The sequence below is a fragment of the Diaphorina citri genome, unplaced genomic scaffold (genome assembly GCF_000475195.1).
Source record: "Diaphorina citri unplaced genomic scaffold, Diaci psyllid genome assembly version 1.1 scaffold69, whole genome shotgun sequence".
Lineage (NCBI taxonomy): Eukaryota > Metazoa > Arthropoda > Insecta > Hemiptera > Psyllidae > Diaphorina > Diaphorina citri.
In genome coordinates this window covers 126,396-143,772 of record NW_007377506.1, presented here as the reverse complement: position 1 = coordinate 143,772, position 17,377 = coordinate 126,396, and the positions used below count along the sequence as shown (strand labels likewise).

Genomic DNA, 17,377 nt, shown 5'->3' with positions numbered 1-17,377 from the left:
GTAATCCGCTCAAAATTAAAAGTTTCATTCCCGTTTTGGGAATTTGCCATCTTTTACTTCCTCCTTAAGCTTAAAGCTTTGAACTGCAACAAAATAGCCCGTTGAAGATCTTCACTTCCAACATTGCAGGCAAAAGAAGAGTTCAAGACTAATTTTTAGCTGAAAGTGTTTGAATGTTTTAGTAGTCCACCTACAAAGACGGCGTGGAGACCACGGCCCTCACCAGTTCGTGACAGTTCTCGGTGACCCTGATGAGTTGGGCCTCCACGACCCAGGCTTAGAGCCGGTCCTCACCATTGGTAAAGATTGGTCTGAAAAACGGCAAGAACCTATCCGTACCTACATTTGGCTTCACCACGGAATCTCATTACGCCACACTGCGCGCCCATAGCTCATGTTAGAAAAAAAACAAACCCCCCAAAAAAAAAAAAAAAAAAAAAAAAAAACTGTTTACCTTGCCAGGTAGCGGGGGGCAGGAACACTTGGGACATTTCCATCCACTGGTGGGCAACTCCCCTTCTATAGGGTCCGGCAGACAGTGAGGGTGATACGAACCATTGCAAGTTTCACACAGGAGAAACTGGTCACCCGGGGACTTGCATTTGCTGCAAAATACAACAACGGGGTTAGGGGTTCGAGTCTCGAGTAGCGACATGGGAATTTTAGTAGCGTCATTTCGAGTAGAAAAGCTTTGGCTTAATACATACTGTTATACAAGATTATCTTCACTCTTATGTATTACTTACTTACTTATCATGGAAAAGGTGTCATATAATTGGAACGAAATATACCATAGATCGTACCCGGATGGCTCGTTTGCCCCTCTTCTTGTATTCTTTTTCAAGATTATTATTTTTTTTAAGTGAATTGTGAGGGGAGAAAACCTTCTAGGTATTATTCAAGAAAATTTCAGTTTTCTTGGAAAAAAAAACCAAACAAAACAAACAAACTTGAGTGGGAGTGACGAATAACATGTAGGTACCTATATCCCGGATTCAAATATTTCGGCATAAAAAACGAGCTGCTATTCATCAAGTGATTAAACGACTTATTCGAGAGGGGAAAAACGGCAAGATTAACCAGAAGGGGACATTATACTCACGCGCACAGCACCTCCTTCTCCTTCACCTCCTCAGCAGGAGGACTAGCCGTCTCCGGAGGACCGTCACTAACACATCGCGGAGTTGATAGAGAAGATAGAGCGCACCATGTTCTATTCAAAAAACCGTTTTACGCAAAAAGGGCAAAAAATCCATATTTCCCTTTTTGCACCCAGCTCAATTAAGTAGTGCTTTCTGTAGAATTTTAGATGGTCATTTAGGGAAAATAACCTTATACCCTAATAGTCAACTCTGAGCATTTGAAAACAACAACAACAGACTGTCAGCTTAGAACAATTCTAAAAACCTTACAATTACCAGCCTCGTTCCCTTGAAGAGTAGCGCGCCTACCGTGTAAGCGCCAGATCGCGGGTTCGATTCCCGCCCAGGGGAAACTTTAACATAAACACATTCGGTACGTTCTCGGGACGACTGCCTTTCACCTATCCCGACAGCCTCTCTTTGATTTCAGGATGATTAAACGTTTCACATCGCGGACATGACCACTTCCCTTCCGGTGTCTCATCCAACTCCGGATCCAAACAGCACAGATGATAAGCACGGGGACATGTATCGCACAGGATAATCTCTCCACCTTGCTGACACACCTCACAATAGTCCTGATGCTCGGTCTGCAGATCCTGAACAGAAGAAATTCCAACGAATAAAATGGGTAAGTACACCTTGAGTTTTTCCTTTAATGAAGATTTTTTTCTCCTCTCTTTTTCGTCGTAATTCTCGCTCAAACAGTTTGTCCTTTTTTTTACAGGTTTGTTAGAACGAAGGTTTTATCGTCCCGAAATAGAAGAGAGACGGACAGGATAAAGAGAAGCCCGCCGTTCCGAGAACGAACCTAACTTGTTTAAGGAAAGTCAACCATTCGGATTATAGGATAAAGTTCGCCCCGGGCAGGAATCGAACTCGGGACCTAGTGACCTAGCATTAGCAAGCAAGGCAAGCACGTTTCTTTCCAAGCTAACTAGGCTGACCAATTTTTTTGGGTTGATGTGAGGAAGGAGAGGAGTCTGCTACTACAACAACCAATTTTTTTCTCGTCTGTTTCTACAACAACCAATTTTTTTCTCGTCTGTTTCTACAACAACCAATTTTTTTCTCGTCTGTTTCTGTCAGCATAACTCTTGAACGGTTTGTTCGATTTTGATGAAAGTTGGCACACACAAGTTTAACACCTCTAGTCCATTTGATAAATTAATTTCAGTTTCAGCTTTCTTGGTGTAGTGGTCACTGCGCTCGCCTTGCACGCGGGAGACCCGGGTTAGATTCCCGGCGGGGTCAAGAACTTTGTATCAAGCAAATGATTGACTCCGTGACTGGCTGTTGCGGGGCCCACTCAGCCTCGTCAGGAAAATGAGTAGCTATGTAATATAATGCGCACAGCGACCGGTGCCATTGGATTTTAGGATTATTGAGATATTGGGAGCACCAAAGTTGTGACATAATAACACAAAGAAACTGCATTTACATTTACATTATAATTAATTTCAGTATTTGGTCAGAAATTACGTCCATGGAAAATTGCTACAAAAAGGAGCTGTCACAAATGAGGAATGACCAGTGTTATTATAGGGCTAGGTTAAAGGCAAAAAGGAGCTTTCACAATTTGAACAGTGACCAGTGTTATAATAGGGTTAGGTTACACACAAAAAGGAGCTTTCTTTTTCATTGTCCTGGCTTATGAATAATTACCTTAGTTTCAAGTTGGATCGGATCTATGGGGTCGCAAAAAAAAAAAAAAATGTCTGCGACGGTGAATTTCTTTTAGGAAAAGCTTAAAAAATCTGTATTTTCCTTTAAAATTTGCACTGTGATCACTCATAAACTCCAGCAAAATGTCGGGCATTGCAAGAACTCACGAAGGTAAGTGTCCAACCCTCAATACGTCTTTAATTCACTGTGAAAAGCTTCCTGATGACTTGTGCAGAAAAGCCCATGGAATCAATAACACTCAAACACTGCAATCATAGGCAAACTTGTGTGGTTTATCTACACAAGGATATATCGGACAAGTGTGCCTAGTGTTAAGCTAAGTCTACTGAATCCTCTAACTATTTTACCTGAAGTGTCAGGGGCCGGTGTCGCAGGAGTGGAAACAGTCGGGGTTGATGCAGCCGAGGAATGTTTGCCACGAGACTTCCTCTTGCTCTTATGCTCACTCTCATCATTGTTACTTGTGCCTTCTTCATCGTAAGTGTTGTTGAAGTCACTTTCCTGGGGAACAAAATGAGTTGGTGCAATATGGGTTGATGAAATGATCTTGCTTTAAAAAGTGAGTAATTGCCTACTTAGAAACAATGTTTTTGAAATAACTTTGTTGTAAGTTGAACAAACAAAGTAAGTGAGTGGTTGTTGAAGTCACTTTCCTGGGGAACAAAATGAGTTGGTGCAATATAGGTTGATGAAATGATCTTGCTTTAAAAAAGTGAGTAATTGCCTAGGTACCTACTTAGAAACAATGTTTTTGAAATAACTTTGTTGTAAGTTGAACAAACAAAGTAAGTGAGTTCTTTTTGGTTTTGTGTTAGTTACCTTTCTGCTGCTGAGTTGTAGAACCTCCTTCTAAATGGCAAGCATGAAAAGAAAGTTGAAAATTTAGAATTTATCGATAATCCCACTTTTTCAAAAATTGCAAATAAGGAACAAAGTACCTATAATCTTGAAACTCTCTAAGCCAAAGACTTTGAACTTCTTTTTAACTCTTCCCTTTTTTCACTCCCCCACCCTACTTTTTTTTACTGCATATTAAGTAAATGTTAAAAAAAAACCCTAATCAAGACTTAGAGCATAATTTTATATCAAAATATGAGATAACCCACAGATATTTAAGGATATATCGGACAAGTGTGCCTAGTGTTAAGCTAAGTCTACTGAATCCTCTAACTATTTTACCTGAAGTGTCAGGGGCCGGTGTCACAGGAGTGGAAACAGTCGGGGTTGATGCAGCCGAGGAATGTTTCCCACGAGACTTCCTCTTGCTCTTATGCTCACTCTCATCATTGTTACTTGTGCCTTCTTCATCATAAGTGTTGTTGAAGTCACTTTCCTATCTATGGGGTACTTACCTCATCGTCATCATCATCAGCTGCTTTGGATGCTCTTCCAGTGGACTTCTTCTTCTTTTTACCTCTAGCAGCAGCTCCTCTCACGGGACGACGCTTGCTCTTGCCTCCTGAAGAAAACAGAGAAGTAATAAAATTAGCATTATCCAAATTCAGATAACAAGGAGAGAAAAATCATTTAAACATTATGTAGGGTGGAGGACTATAAACCAATCCCTGGATTGATAGAATATGATGATGATTATGTGAACCAAAAATAACAAGAATTCCTGAAAGGTAGGTACCTACTAAAGAGATTTTTGTGAATATGTCTCGACTTAATTTTCGACACATTTTTTTTCTTACATTTTTCTTACAAACATACCTACTTAGTTACATTTTAGTTACAACACCATTTGTATTTCCTTTTAAATGTTACAGTCAATTGAAAATTTCGAATTCTATGCCTGCTCAGTGGTGTAGTTGGACTTCGGATCTGGAGGTTGAAGTAAAGTCACAAAATTTATCTCGGTGTTTCTAACAAGAATTTAGGTAGGTATGCTTAACACAGTTAAAAAGTCCTTTTTTTATCAGACAGGAACCTATCTATCAAGAAGTACCATAGGAAAAAGAAAGGGGGAGAGAAGCAGACAAGTAGGTACAACTTGAAATCTCAACACTCATTTCGTTCGGTCAATGCTTACCACTCTCATCAATTGAAAATTTCGAATTCTATGCCTGCTCAGTGGTGTAGTTGGACTTCGGATCTGGAGGTTGAAGTAAAGTCACAAAATTTATCTAGGTGTTTCTAACAAGAATTTAGGTAGGTATGCTTAACACAGTTAAAAATTCCTTTTTTTTATCAGACAGGTACCTATCTATCAAGAAGCACCATAGAAAAAAGAAAGGGGGAGAGAAGGAGACAAGTAGGTACAGCTTGAAATCTCAACACTCATTTCGTTCGGTCAATGCTTACCACTCTCGCCATCGTCATCATCATCGTCATCGGAATCCTTGTCCTTGGAAATATCCTCAGCATCGGCCAACATCTGCTCAAACTCAGCATCAGAATCTCTATCCGAACCTCCACCCCCTCCTCCTGCTCCTCTACTGGGACGACCTCCTCCCTCTTCACCATCCTCATCCTGCCGGGGAGAAAGGGAGATTTATTAACATGAACACTTTAAATCCCATCATGGAAGAAGGAACACAAGACAGAACAGTTTGGCGAGGCAAAAAGCCTTCTAGGCTTCAAATGGCCCTGGCAGGAAGTACCGCTTTAACCATCTAGGTTGTGTCTGACTTGTCATTCAGTAAGCTGTACAACTCACTTAGATGCTCCTCTACTGGGACGACCTCCTCCCTCTTCACCATCCTCATCCTGCCGGGGAGAAAGGGAGATTTATTAACATGAACACTTTAAAACTTTAAATCACATCATGGAAGAAGGAACACAAGACAGAACAGTTTGGCGAGGCAAAAAGCCTTCTAGGCTTCAAATGGCCCTGGCAGCAAGTAAGTAACGCTTTAAACATCTAGGTTGTGTTTGACTTGTCATCCAGTAAGCTGTACAACTCACTTAGAAAGAGCCTCTCCTCTACTGGGACGACCTCCTCCCTCTTCACCATCCTCATCCTGCCGGGGAGAAAGGGAGATTTATTAACATGAACACTTTAAATCACACCATCATGGAAGAAGGAACACAAGACAGAACAGTTTGGCGAGGCAAAAAGCCTTCTAGGCTTCAAATGGCCCTGGCAGTAAGTAACGCTTTGACCATCTAGGTTGTGTCTGACTTGTCATTCAGTAAGCTGTACAACTCACTTAGAAAGAGCCCTTAAGGGCATCATGGGCTCAAATTTAATCAAAATCGGACAAGCCGATCAAGAGTTATAGAGAGAACATGCCCAAAATAGGGAGAGTTAAGGTGAAAAATAAAGTTGAAACTTGGAACTCAATTTATTTATAAGATAGGTAGTACATTATAAAGGAAAAAAAAAAGTGAAGGAGGTAGATAAAATTAACATCCCTACAAAGTTGATAAGTGATAGTTATAACAATCATAGACAGTGATGATACTAGAGAGAAACAATTAATAATTTATTGATGAGCTGCCCAGCGTCTGGGTTGCCATATGACACAGCATACTACAATAGGGAGAGTTAAGGTGAAAAATAAAGTTGAAACTTGGAACTCAATTTATTTATAAGATAGGTAGTACATTATAAAGGAAAAAAAAGTGAAGGAGGTAGATAAAATTAACATCCCCTACAAAGTTGATAAATGATAGTTATAACAATCATAGGCGGTGATGATACTCGAGAGAAACAATCAATAATTTATTGATGAGCTGCCCAGCGTCTGGGTTGCCATATGACACAGCATACTAATCAAACAGACATAAAGGACTGAAATCTTACCGAGCTGGCTTGTTTTCTCTTGCCAAGTTTAATCTTGAGGGTGGGCACCTTGCTAGTGGAAGCACCTGCCTTCTTCCCCATACTGCCCTTCTTTCTGCCACCTCCTCGACTGCGACGATTGTTGGGCTTTTTTTCTGACCCTCTGTCCCGGCGGCAATTTTTAAAATTTATTTTATATTTATTTTTGTTTGCTTTGTAATTCGCTTGTTTGTAATATCTAATTTAAATGAAAAGTATAATATAAACGTGCAAACTAGAGATAAAAAGTAAAAAATGAATTCAGATTGTACGCGTTGCGGAAAAAAAAATCAAGATTTCGAATTTCCCGCCAACTTTACAAGTTTACAAGCTCATGAAGGCTCTGTGTTAAGTTACCACATCATTTTCCACTTGCCAAGAACATCTCAGAATGGCCTAACTCAGCCCTGTTCATAACCACGGCCTCAAAGCAAGTACATGGACAAGAATCAAAGCAAGATAAACTTGTGCCTTTGCAACATGTTAATTTTTAGATAGGTACCTACAAAAAAAGCTAAAAATCCATCTTCCATATCAACATAATTATTTATTTCAAGTTGTTGGTTAGGGTGAGCTCCGCTTACTTAAGTAGAGCTTATTTGAAACAAATGTTTCCAATCTAGGTTTCTAAAACATCATATCAAACATTAATAGACACTTAAATGTTTCATGTGTTTTTAATGATAATTTTAATAAAATGACATCATTCATGAATGGAAAATTGAAATTCGTACATAAGCAGGTAGCTATCAGCAGGAAAACTCAACTTTCAGGCATTCCTCCATTTTGTTGCATTAAAAAAATATTAATGGATCTCATGAAACAGCGCATGGGAATTTAAAGTAATTTACAGTATTCATAAGAAACCTACCAATCTTCATTATTGCAAGACAATCTAGGTAGTTACCAATAACTTTCCAATGAAACCTAACTTTAGGGGTAATTTCGAGTTGGTTTTACCGATGTTTTCTACAGAATTTGCACCTTTCAAAGGAGCTTTCGTGAGAGTAACTTCGAGAACGAATATTCGAGATAGTCATCTTCTACAGCGAATTATAATTACCCATATCTATGATGGAGGAGGCAAGTTTGAAGGCTATGTCAAGTCCATTGCTGTCAATGATGAGGCTGATGTAAGTATCTAAAATGAAGAATTTGAAGGTCCACTCGGTTGTTGTTTTTATAAGTCGGGAGTTTGGTTGGTAGGCAATTTCTTCACATGTTTTCCAATACTTTTCCTTGATATTAGAGTGCTGGGGAATATTTAAACTTTTTTCCTAAAGATTCAGAAGGCTGGATTTCAGTTTGCTTTTACTTTAGTTAAGGGTAGATTGATGGCAATGTTAATTTCAATAATATGGTTGGTATCAAATGCTGGGAATTGACTATCAGGTCATTTTCCTCCTTGCGTCCCAATATTTTGCAATGATGCGTTCCAATTTCAATAATATAGCCAAGCATAGAAAGAACTGATACTTCAAATAATGTATTTTCTAGAAATTTGGCCAACAAGTTTAACACCTAGAGGATACAGGGGAACCTTGATTATTTCAACTTCCATCACCTCAACTCTATTATTTTAACTAAAAACTACCCTCAGTCCCAATTAGTTGAAATAAACTCCAAAATCCATTATTTTTTTCCATCTTTCAAAGGATAACCTTATCTTATCAGAAGAAAAGATCATTTCAACTACCCTTGGTCCCAAACAGTTGAAATAATCAAGGTTCTGCTGTATTTGCTTTTTATTAAATATTAGGACCGATCAAGTTTTTGTCCATCTTGTCAGTCTATTTACTTTGGTTCCTTCCATCAAACAAATTTTACGAGTGGATGCCTTTGCACTCAACCTTTGCTATTTCTTTAACAAGGGAAATTCAGGCTGGTGTATTCCCTATTTAGTGTCCTCCAGCCTGAAAGAGCTGGTTTACTCCCTGTTTAACGTCCCCCCAGCCAGACATTCCTTCCATCAAACCTATTGAGAAAAAAAAATCTCGTGATGTATCTTACCTTAGAGGAGCGGGAGCGTCCACTCTTAGTAGTAGCAGGAGGTGGTGTAGCGGCGGCATACTCTTCATCTCCCCCGCCTGCACCTCCCGTGCTACCAGCCCCATCTTCCTCCTCCCTCAGATGAGGATTCTGCGCTGAGAATTCCCGCCACTTGGCTGCCACCAGCATCATCATCTTGCCCATTGGAACGCGCGGGTTATCCTTGGCCAGCAGAGGGCGTACGTGTTGCTGGAATAGCTTGTACGTGGTGAGCGCTGCGTACTCGTCTGGCGTGTAGTTGACCACGACGTTGTTCAGACCGAATGTGGCGCACACTTCGTCCACTGTTGGCATACCTGAGTGGGGGGAGAAACAAAGGGAAGTGTCAGTCCAGTTTCCTCATATAATTTGAGAGGGACAAATTAAGTACTTAGTCTTCTGAAAAGTTAACATCTTTAATGTAATTCAAGAGAGTAATCTTCTAAAAAGTTAATGTTGAAAATGTACTTCTTAATTGTATTGAGCATGATGAATACAACTGTCATTCCCCGATTAATACTACAACTCCATAATTTTTACTTTCTAGTGTAGTTGACCACGACGTTGTTCAGACCGAATGTGGCGCACACTTCGTCCACTGTTGGCATACCTGAGTGGGGGGAGAAACAAAGGGTAGTGTCAGTCCAGTTTCCTCATATAATTTAAGAGGGACAAATTAAGTACTTAGTCTTCTGAAAAGTTAACATCTTTAATATAATTCAAGAGAGTAATCTTCTAAAAAGTTAATGTTGAAAATGTACTTCTTAATTGTATTGAGCATGATGAACGTTTGTTACAACTGTCATTCCCCGATTAATACTACACCTCCATAAATTTTTGGACTTGATTTGGACCTCCTCAGCCAACCTCCAGATTAGAACTCCTCCATTCTAACCATAACTAAGGTTTTTGTTCTATGTGGGATTTTATTAAAGTTGGTTCTTTCTTTTTGGTTTTGTGTTAGTTACCTTTCTGCTGCTGAGTTGTAGAACCTCCTTCTAAATGGCAAGCATGAAAAGAAAGTTGAAAATTTTGAATTTATCGATTATCCCACTTTTTCAAAAATTACAAATAAGGAACAAAGTACCTATAGATTGTGTATTTATGTTGGAATGAGTATTATTAAGTTTTCTATCACAAAAAAATTGTGTTTTCTAATTAGTGACAAATTCTGGAGTTTTTATTTAAGAGGTACCTACTTAGGTCATAGCAAAGTACTAAAATTACTTTGGTGCACATTTACACCAAGTTTTTACTTTCCTTATCCTATAGGAAGGAAAGTAATGTAATCAGCTCAAATTTCAATGGTCAGTTTTTAGTGCCAAAACACGTTTTGAGGTCCCTAGAGCCTAAATACAAAGTTTCAGCCATTGGTCCATGTGTCTGTCCTTCCATCTGTCCATCTGTAAACAAAATATCTTGAGAATGGTAAGAGCTAGAGACTTGAAATCTGGCATGCAGCTGTCAACTGTGACAAGGATGCGACACGAAACTTTCAGTTAAGATCGGTACAATGCTTGGCGGTTTTCAGTGTAATTTAATTATATCTTGGGAACAGTATGAGCTAGAGACTTGAAATTTGGTATGTAGTCCACAAATGTGACAAGAATGCTGCACTAAATTGATTAGGGTCGGTGCAACGATTGGTGGCATTTCGGCCGCTTTTTGGCGGTTTTCAGCTATACTGACCAAACGGTTAGAGATATTGTAAAAGTTACAATAATAGAATACCCAAATAAGCATCATTCAATAGGATAAGGAAAGTTGTGTGATGTTCACACCAGATTTTTGTATTACTTATTTGCCTTTTACATAAAATATTTTTTGTTATAAAGATTTACTTAAACCATTTTTTCCATTCCTCTGAATTATTCTTTTTTTTTTAAAGAAAAAGAAATATACTTGCTTTGATAATAAACTCTAGAATTTTCACTTTGATGTTGTAACAAAGTGTCAAGTCTATTGATTGATTAGAAACACTTTAAGTGACTCTTTACCTTTTTATCAGTTCTCATTAACTGAAAAAGAAAACGAGGGTTTTGAGGAGAGAGTGGTAATTTTGTTACAAAATCAGTACTTTTTTCCATGTTGTTACTGAGAGACCACCAAGAGATTTATTGTTTTCTCCTGCCTTTTCCCCCCACAAGTAGATGTACTCATTACTGAATAAAATAGAAATTTAAAACAATCTCATTTCATCCAGTAATTTTAAACATCACCATCACTCTCCAATGGTTTATCCAATTTTTATTAAATTTATGGAAAATGTTCAACCCATTAGCCCTTTGAGGTCTATGTAAGAGTCCTCTTTAAGAAGTTCTTTGTTTTGTCATGACTCCCAAATGTTTTGAGGAGAGAGTGGTAATTTTGTTACAAAATCAGTACTTTTTTCCATGTTGTTACTGAGAGACCACCAAGAGATTTATTGTTTTCACCTGCCTTTTCCCCCCACAAGTAGATGTACTCAATACTGAATAAAATAGAAATTTAAAACAATCTCATTTCATCCAGTAATTTTAAGCATAAGTAAAATGAGTTAAATTTCTTGGTTGCCTATCAGTACCTAGTCCATTTGATTTGTCATTTGTTATTTCTATTGTATTCTCATATTTAATGCTGGGTGATTTGAAAGAAACTGTGCGGCTGAGTTGTGTGTATGTTGAGTTGAGATATTCCCCCTGAACTTTAATGTTTATTTTAATTATTTCCTAGGAATCCACTCCCCATTTCCGTAACCATTATTTTTGCTCAGACTTTCTACAGTCGAAAAAGATTTGTTTAAAGAAAGTGTCCTTTCCTTCTGACAGGTTGAACTTGCTCTTTTCATTAAAAATTCTCGAACTTACCTTTTGTGATTTTCTCTCTTGTCAACAGGTCTATCCTACTTTTCTGTAACTTACCTGATGCTTTCCATTTTACTTCATGTGATTTCTTAACCCAACCTTACTCCCCATTTCCGTAACCATTATTTTTGCTCAGACTTTCTACAGTCGAAAAAGATTTGTTTAAAGAAAGTGTCCTTTCCTTCTGACAGATTGAACTTGCTCTTTTCATTGAAAATTCTCGAACTTACCTTTTGTGATTTTCTCTCTTGTCAACAGGTCTTTCCTACTTTTCTGTAACTTACCTGATGATTTCCATTTTTACTTCATGTGATTTCTTAACCCAACCTTATTATTTTTATTCTATTACGAGTGTTGGTGATCTTTTCCTCAGACTTTCTACAGTCGAAAAAGATTTGTTTAAAGAAAGTGTCCTTTCCTTCTGACAGGTTGAACTTGCTCTTTTCATTGAAAATTCTCGAACACACCTTTTGTGATTTTCTCTCTTGTCAACAGGTCTATCCTACTTTTCTGTAACTTACCTGATGATTTCCATTTTACTTCATGTGATTTCTTAACCCAACCTTATTATTTTTATTCTATTACGAGTGTTGGTGATCTTTTCCTGTACCATTCCTTCTGTGAAGCTTTATATCTCAAGCATTCGATTTGTACTCACTCCCCTGATTTTCCTTCCCAATCTTAAATGAACAAAATTAACTAAAATCCCTTCCATTGCCCCTGTATAACAATAACCCTAAATGTACATACATACTATCCTCCTCACCTTCGTGGACTGTTTTACTAATTCAAACCTTATTTTCTTTCTTTGGCGTGTGACGAGATTTGAGTCACGGGTGATTTAGCGTGGATCCAAGTTGTGAGTAAGCAAAGAGGAATCCTGTCTACGCACTGTGGCACTGCAAACTCTGCTTCCTCTCTGGTGTGCAAGATGTAGCACTGTTTGTAGGGTTATTGCTACCTCTGGTTAGGGTTGAAATGTATAGGGTTAAACAGTTGGGTTCAGATGGGTAGGTAGTTTGAAAGCAAAGAAAGGTTTATGTATCTTTTTTGATGGAAAACTTTTCCATAGAAAAAGATACTTTTCTTATTGACTTAAGTGTATGTCTGCGTGTGGCAGGTCTTTACAAAAATCTCTCTCTTAGGTTACAATCTGGCGATTTGTTGACAACAGTAGTTTAGTTCTTCGCCTCCATTCATTCCGATCTTGTTGAGCTAGTCGTTTCAGATTCATGTAGTTCTGGCATCCCATATCGGTCTTGCATCCCACTCTTAGTACAGGCCAGAGAAATCTTCATTGAACATTGTAATCAAAATTATCTCCCCCTTTTCGCAGGTTACATCCCCATTCGTACTCCGGCTAGGAAACTGACAGCCACCCCAACCCCCATCGCTGGAACCCCCACTGGGTTCTTTATTCAGCAGGAAGATAAAACGGCCAAGTATATGGACAACCAGCCCAAGGGTAATCTGCCCTTCCTTAAGCCAGAAGATGCACAGTATTTTGATAAGCTATTGGTAAGTGTGAGCTTAGTGCTTACTTGGTTTCTAATGTACCTTTTTGGGGCCCAAAATTTTCTATTCTGTTTGTTTTTGTATCATATTTTTTAGAGTAATGGAAAACACTGTTGAAATTTTAATAGTTCTTGTAGTTATTTACTTAGGCCCTTTGAATAGCCTATAAGGAATGAAATTAGGTTCGATTTCTTACTCTACAATTGTACATTTGGTTTCTCGGTTTCTTTGTGCCACAATAAGTCTCGAAATGGTTGGTCTGATTTTGATATATTATTGCACACATCTTCGGCCCTTGGCAAACACTGCTGGTTAGTATTGAGGCCCTAGTTGGAGCCTTTTTTCTTTATTTCAGTACTTACTAGTTTAGTTTGTCCATCTACTAATTGTATTCACTGCTATACCCACCCCCCCTCAACCAAAAGTTCCTCGTCCAGTCCATCCCTTTCAGTGCCTATGTAAGAATAGGCAAAACGGTCAAGAAGAGTTAGGAAACCTTAGGCCCAAGTCTCTCCCTCCCCCTTTCTGTATGTATGTGAGAATGTATGAGCACAAAGAGTTACTAATCACCCCAGCGCTTGTTTTTTAGGTTCATAGATTCTTCTTCTAATGTGTGGAGCTCTAGAAGAACCTTAAAGTCCGCAGAAACCGCACAATGCACGTATGTATTCGTCTCCCCCCGCCCCTCATCTAATTGTTTCCCCTCATGGTTAAAATTTTGAAGAGCTTTGTTTTCTCTTTGAAGTCATAGGAGCTTTCCATTAATCAACATTTCAAGGGTAGCCAAAAGTTTTGATTTCAAAAGAAAACAAGGCATTCAAAATGTAACCTACAAATGAAATTACTAGTTTGATTGTTAAATTGATAGGTTTGAAAGGTCTGATTTTATGTTAAACAAAAACTGTATATTTTTGGAGGTGGGTGCATGTTGATAAAACAAAAACTTCTATACTTAATTAATGGAACAATATTATACGTTCTCTTGGCGTTTCTAACTACCTGTTCTAAATATCGTCTGTCCTGTTTCAACAATTTTTTATTGACACACAAGATATGTAGGTTCCCCTTAGTTTGAGTATTATTTAGCTAGGTTCCCCTTTAGTTTAAGTATCATTTAGCGGAGATATGAAACTAATGCTGGTTACGTGGCGTGGCGTAACGCTCTGATTTGAATGTGTCTGCAGGTGGCAAGACTCCAGATGTGGGCTCTCGAACCTATGCTGAAGTTATGCGAGAACAGCTCGTGCGTGGAGAAGAGAAAGAGGTGAGTGTACACGCTGTGGCCGAGAAGAGGATTAACTTTAAGCTAGGAGGTGCTGGGTTTGAATCCCGGCTTTGGTGGAAATTTTTGGACGAAAATTTGGGTCTTGGATAGACATGAATGCAAAAGAAATTGTCTCGAAGTAACGCAAAAGCGGTTCTGAGCTTGAGAGAACTTTTTTTCCTCGTTCCTGATATTTTTTTTTTTTTTTTTCAACACTTTGACGTCAAAGTGACATCACCACTGACTATCACTAGTGGTTCAGTGAACTGTAGACTTCACTCAGATGAATTACTCCTACGGCTCGGGTCTCCATTAATCCGATGTAGCTCAAAATTTAATTGGAATATTTTGTTAATATCTTACATATTTCTGCCAAAGTTCGTCAAAATTGGACAAACCTTGCGAGAGATGGTGAAACGAACGGTTTATTCGCAGACAAACTCGATAAAAAAATATATAAAAAAAAAAATCTTCAAGTTAAAACTCATTTTCTTCGTTCAAATTACCAACTTGCTAAATTACGTCTCTTTCAGGTTCGTAAGAAGCTGCAGGACAAGGCAAAAGACGGGACACTCAAGGCAGTACCTACTAATGGAGAGGCTAAGGCAGCACCTAAGAAACGCGGCAGATGGGATCAGACATCAGATGGAGATGTCACTCCAGCCAAGAAGAAAGTAGCCGCTGCTGAGTGGGAGAAAGAAGCAGATGTGAGTAACCAAGTATGAGACAAAGCATACGCAACTACTTGAATTATACAGCACCCGTAGGACTAATAAGTTCATAGTCTTTTTTTGCCAACAGTAATCAAAGCAAGTACATAGGACAAGAATCAAAGCAAGATAAACTTGTGCCTTAGCAACATGTTAATTTTTAGATACCTACTCACCATCACTCTCCAATGGTTTATCCAATTTTTATTAAATTTATGGAAAATGTTCAACCCATTAGCCCTTTGAGGTCTATGTAAGAGCCCTTTTTAAGAAGTTCTTTGTTTTGTCATGACTCCCAAATATTACAAATATCCATAGGTACAAGATTTTCCAACAGGGTTCGTTTATCTCCCTTTTTCTAATGAAACCTATTTATTTTCTTCCAGATATCGAAGCCCAGATTCGTGACATTCAAAACAGGAAGAAAGATGTTTCCGAGAAATTTGGCCAACAAGTTTAACACCTAGAGGATACAGGGGAACCTTGATTATTTCAACTTCCATCACCTCAACTCTATTATTTTAACTCCAAAATCCATTATTTTTTTTCTACCTTTTAAAGGATAACCTTACTTATCTTATCAGAAGAAAAGATCATATAAAATGATCATTTCAACTAACCTTGGTCCCAAATAAGTTGAAATAAACTCCAAAATTCTTTTTTTTTTTCTATCTTTCAAAGGATAACCTTATGTTATCAGAAGAAAAGATCATATAAAATGATCATTTCAACTACCCTCGGTCCCAATTAGTTGAAATAATCAAGGTTCTGCTGTATTTGCTTTTTATTAAATCTTAGAATCAAGTTTTTGTCCATTTTGTCAGTCTATTCACATACCTCTCCACTTTCATTCTTCTTCTTTCTTTTCTTTTTCTTGTCCTTCTTGCCTTCTCCTTTGGCTTTTCTCTTCTTTCCTTTCTTCTTCTTTCTGCTGTCTTCTGGCTCATAGTCATCCTCATCATCCTGAAACATTGTTGGAAATTAACAGTCATTCAAATGCAGTAGGTTAAAGAAAACCAATGGTGTAGCACCTACTTCAAACATTTAGAATCAAGTAAAGATATTATTATATTATTATTTAACTCTTTTTATTTGGAATATTTACAAAAGTATAGGTCCAATAAATATAATTATATATCTGCTGTCTTCTGGCTCATAGTCATCCTCATCATCCTGAAACATTGTTGGAAATTAACAGTCATTCAAATGCAGTAGGTTAAAGAAAAGGAATGGTGTAGCACATATTTCAAGCATTTAGAATCAAATAAAGATAGATATGAAACAGAAAGGAAAAAAGAATAGCTTGTCACTATTTCTAACAGCATTTACAAATCAAACTTTCTGATGATAAAACAGTTATAAAATTAATAAATTACCTATTCACTGCATCCACCTACTCTTTTCATAAATGTACAGGTACCTTCCTAGGTAGGTACTAAAAATATTATTTCATAATTTCACCTTCTACTTACTTACTTCTTTTACTAAGCAATACTTCTTTTAATACCCTAATAAAATTATTATTACAGGAAGTATCAAGTTTTCACTGTGGTAATTAAAATTATGCCAATAACATTAATAGAAAAAATTAAAAAAATCAAAAAGTGATTTTGGGGGCCAAGGTACAACCAGGCACCCTACCCTTTCATCTAGAAAAACTCTCACAATAGTAACAACTGGGTACTTAATAAGTACCAATATGAAACTTACATCTACTTTCTTCTCTGCATCAGAGTCCAAGTCTTCATTCTTCTCATCAACATCCTCTTCTGAAACATTGAAATGACATAGAATATAGTTTTCTTTTCCTAGAATCAAATGCTTTGACAATCATCAACCAAGTACAAAAGATTACCCATGTTGAAAATAACGTAGTACATACATAGGACAAGAATCAAAGCAAGTACATATGACATACCAATAACTTTCCAATGAAACCTAACTTTAGGGGTAATTTCGAGTTGGTTTTACCGATGTTTTCTACAGAATTTGCACCTTTCAAATTGGAACGCATCATTGCTTTCGTGAGAGTAACTTCGAGAACGAATATTGGAGATAGTCATCTTCTACAGCGAATTATAATTACCCTTGCAAAGATGCTTTGTTTTGTATCAATAGTATCGGAAAGGTAGAGGTACAAGATACAGAAAGCTTAGCTTACCGGCAAAGGTGTCTTCAATATCATCATCTGACGCCATCGAAAATACTTCCGGTTGTGTTCTAATTCATCAAACCAAGTAGTTTGGAAGCTGAAATTTGTGGCGCTTTTAATTATAGTTGAACTTTTACCGAAAGAAAATTAAAAAATCACACGGAAATCGGGAATTTACACAAACACAAAACTTCTCTTCACCGCGATCAAAAAGCCAAATAGTCCAAATACAAAATGGCGTCCCTTGTTGTCAAATCTTTGTCACGGTCCG

The 17,377-nt window shown here is 37.8% G+C and overlaps 1 protein-coding gene and 2 long non-coding RNA genes across 3 annotated transcripts in view; all 3 read right to left on the bottom strand.

The window, feature by feature from the left end:
- LOC113465366 (chromodomain-helicase-DNA-binding protein Mi-2 homolog) overlaps positions 1–8,937 on the bottom strand; it is a 9,639-nt gene extending 702 nt beyond the window's left edge. The window contains exons 1-8 of the mRNA XM_026831377.1: positions 8,605–8,937; positions 7,658–7,847; positions 6,577–6,716; positions 5,133–5,301; positions 4,181–4,287; positions 1,591–1,741; positions 1,103–1,175; positions 448–605 (exon numbers count right to left, since the gene is read on the bottom strand). Of these exons, the coding sequence (XP_026687178.1) occupies positions 448–605; positions 1,103–1,175; positions 1,591–1,741; positions 4,181–4,287; positions 5,133–5,301; positions 6,577–6,716; positions 7,658–7,847; positions 8,605–8,937 (1,321 nt within the window). The remainder of the gene's footprint in view (positions 1–447; positions 606–1,102; positions 1,176–1,590; positions 1,742–4,180; positions 4,288–5,132; positions 5,302–6,576; positions 6,717–7,657; positions 7,848–8,604) is intronic.
- Positions 8,938–11,149: 2,212 nt separating this feature from the next.
- On the bottom strand, positions 11,150–12,554 carry LOC113471992. Its single transcript, XR_003394484.1, has 2 exons — positions 12,029–12,554; positions 11,150–11,564 (listed from the first exon to the last, which is right to left on the bottom strand). It is a non-coding gene; the product is annotated as an uncharacterized LOC113471992 (long non-coding RNA).
- Positions 12,555–16,091: 3,537 nt separating this feature from the next.
- LOC113471987 lies at positions 16,092–17,351 on the bottom strand. The gene is made up of 3 exons (XR_003394481.1): positions 17,116–17,351; positions 16,665–16,723; positions 16,092–16,127 (listed from the first exon to the last, which is right to left on the bottom strand). It is a non-coding gene; the product is annotated as an uncharacterized LOC113471987 (long non-coding RNA).
- Between the last annotated feature and the right edge of the window lie 26 nt (positions 17,352–17,377).